This window comes from Phaseolus vulgaris, chromosome 9, assembly GCF_000499845.2.
Source record: "Phaseolus vulgaris cultivar G19833 chromosome 9, P. vulgaris v2.0, whole genome shotgun sequence".
NCBI lineage: Eukaryota > Viridiplantae > Streptophyta > Magnoliopsida > Fabales > Fabaceae > Phaseolus > Phaseolus vulgaris.
Genome location: NC_023751.2, coordinates 29929161 through 29931362, shown reverse-complemented (window position 1 = coordinate 29931362; position 2202 = coordinate 29929161). Strand labels below are relative to the sequence as shown.

Here is a 2202-nt window from a genome sequence, read left to right as displayed (position 1 = left end):
AATTCCATAAATTAATTACAAAAATAAATAAAAATTAGTAAATTGAATAGTTTATGTTTAGAATAACATGAATATTCAATCTTTATTATATTTGAACGAAAAGTTATGAACATAGTTTTAGTACAATTAAATTTTGACGGTCACTTTTATACGATTTTAATATTAATTAAAATTTAATAATTAATCTATAAAATTAGTTAATTAAATAAAAAAAACTCACCATTAATGTTTAAATACAATGTAGGGCAACACAAATGGTATCATATTTATATATCATAAAACTTATACTAATAGTTTTTGCATGAAATGTTGATAATAAAGTTCTTCTTACACACACACCTTGATTTTTCTTTACACATCTGAACGAAAAGGTGAAGAAAGACAGAAAGAAAATTCACACCCTTTTTATCCCACATAAAGTGTAAAAAGAAAGTTCCAAAAACAAAGTAGAAACAGAAGAAGGCTAAAACCAGAAGCAAGAAGAAGAAGAAAAGAAAACAATGATCAGTGTTATGCAGAAGCTTGAAATTCTTTGTCCTTAATCAGAACATGTTATTACATGAAGGGGTAGTGGGCCAGTTTCTGCTGAGGAGTTCTTCGATCATTTGCATAGCGATTCGCTCTTCCTCCTCCATTTCTGTTCGCACATGCTCTTGCCTTCTACCCTGTTGGCTCTCACCAGACTCAGAAAACGACGAAGCAGATGAAGTATTAGCGGTGGAGTGATTTGCACCTTCATCGGCCTTGTTTCCGAAGGGCACCATCATCACCCAGTTGGAGTCGGAATGCTGGCCGGCGCGCTTCTGCCAGACGCCAATGTGGGCGTTCTCGGGGTCCAGCCTCAAGCAAGTCATGGAAGGAGACGGAAGCTTCCCACACTTTCGGAGCTTTGCATGGAGAATCTCTTCCAGTTCCTTTGAGGTTGTCGGAATATTGTTCTGCTGCGTTGGTGTTAGCGTCTTTGGATCGCCCTCCGGAGTTTGTGCTATTGGGAAGTTGGTTTTGGCGTTTCGGCCACTCATGAGTATCGCAGCTTGATCGTATGCTCGTGCCGCTTCTTCTGCTGTTTCGAACGTCCCTAGCCACACCCTCCTTTTGCTGTTTCATGAACACCCTCTCAAATCTTGTTAGAGTCATGATAAGTTCAGAATTATCCACCATATTACAACTAAAAGTTATTTTTCTACACAAAAACGTACTTCATTGTGAAGGGTGGTGACAATAATGTATAGAAATGAAATAATGTGTGGAATAGGAGAAGAGAAAGAGCTTACAGAAGTGGGTGGCGAATTTCAGAGACCCAAGAACCCCAATGGCGCTGCCTAACACCTCTGAACTTCCTTGTTTGCACCATGGTGTGGTTTGTTATGTATGATGGGTGAAGAGAGAGAAGAGAGAGAAGAGAATGCAATGTTTGAATTGACAGTGATGATGAGAAGGAATAAGATGGGAAGTTATAAAGGGGGAGAAAAGTAAGAGGAGGCAGGTGAGTTCATATCATCACCTCAAAAAACTAACTAACCCTTCAATAAATGCTGCTATTTCACTTCCTTCCCTTACTACAATGTCATATTATCATCTTCTAATTCAAAAAATTTAACAAAGGGAGATCATTTTTGCTATTTTTTACTTAAATGGTTTTGAAAAAATTACAAATATAAAAAGATTGTGACAATATTGATTTTATGGTAAAAAAAGTTAACACTTTCATATGAAGTCGTGTGATTTTAACATATTCCATCTTAACACAATTTCACATGTTAGAAATCGTTAATATTATTTTTTCACAATAAAATTTTATTATTATTTACATTTCTAAAAAAATAATAAAATCATTATATAACATATTTCAACTTCTACATATTTACAACATTATACTTACTTTTCTATTTAATTTAAAAGACTCTAAATATATATATTCTGAATTTGGATGAGTAACTTTAGTTTATCTATGACATTGAATGATTGACGATAATATAATATCAAATTTTACTCTGTAACAAACTTTATTAAACATTACCACACTAATAATTTTATATGAGTTTCAAATTTTATTAAATGATATTTTTATTTTAGTTTATTTTAAAAATATACATTACATTAATTTAAATTTATATAAATAATATATCAAATTATTTTGTATTAACATAAAATTTTGTATATATAATTTATTTAAAAGAGACTTTGAATATAATAATCAAC

The 2202-nt window shown here is 32.3% G+C and overlaps 1 protein-coding gene across 1 annotated transcript; it reads right to left on the bottom strand.

Annotated features, from left to right (window-relative positions):
* Positions 1 to 241: 241 nt before the first annotated feature.
* On the bottom strand, positions 242 to 1435 carry LOC137820966 (ethylene-responsive transcription factor WIN1-like). The gene is made up of 2 exons (XM_068625324.1): positions 1275 to 1435; positions 242 to 1098 (listed from the first exon to the last, which is right to left on the bottom strand). Exons 1-2 carry the CDS (start codon positions 1352 to 1354, stop codon positions 543 to 545), a joined length of 636 nt encoding a protein of 211 aa, XP_068481425.1. The 5' UTR covers positions 1355 to 1435; the 3' UTR covers positions 242 to 542.
* Between the last annotated feature and the right edge of the window lie 767 nt (positions 1436 to 2202).

Excerpts from the sequence above, each read along its gene's own strand:
- LOC137820966 (XM_068625324.1), bottom strand. The coding sequence starts at position 1,354 with ATGGTGCAAACAAGGAAGTTCAGAGGTGTTAGGCAGCGCCATTGGGGT. Across the intron at positions 1,099-1,274 it reads GAAATTCGCCACCCACTTCT|CAAAAGGAGGGTGTGGCTAG; the intron begins GTAAGCTCTTTC and ends TTCATGAAACAG.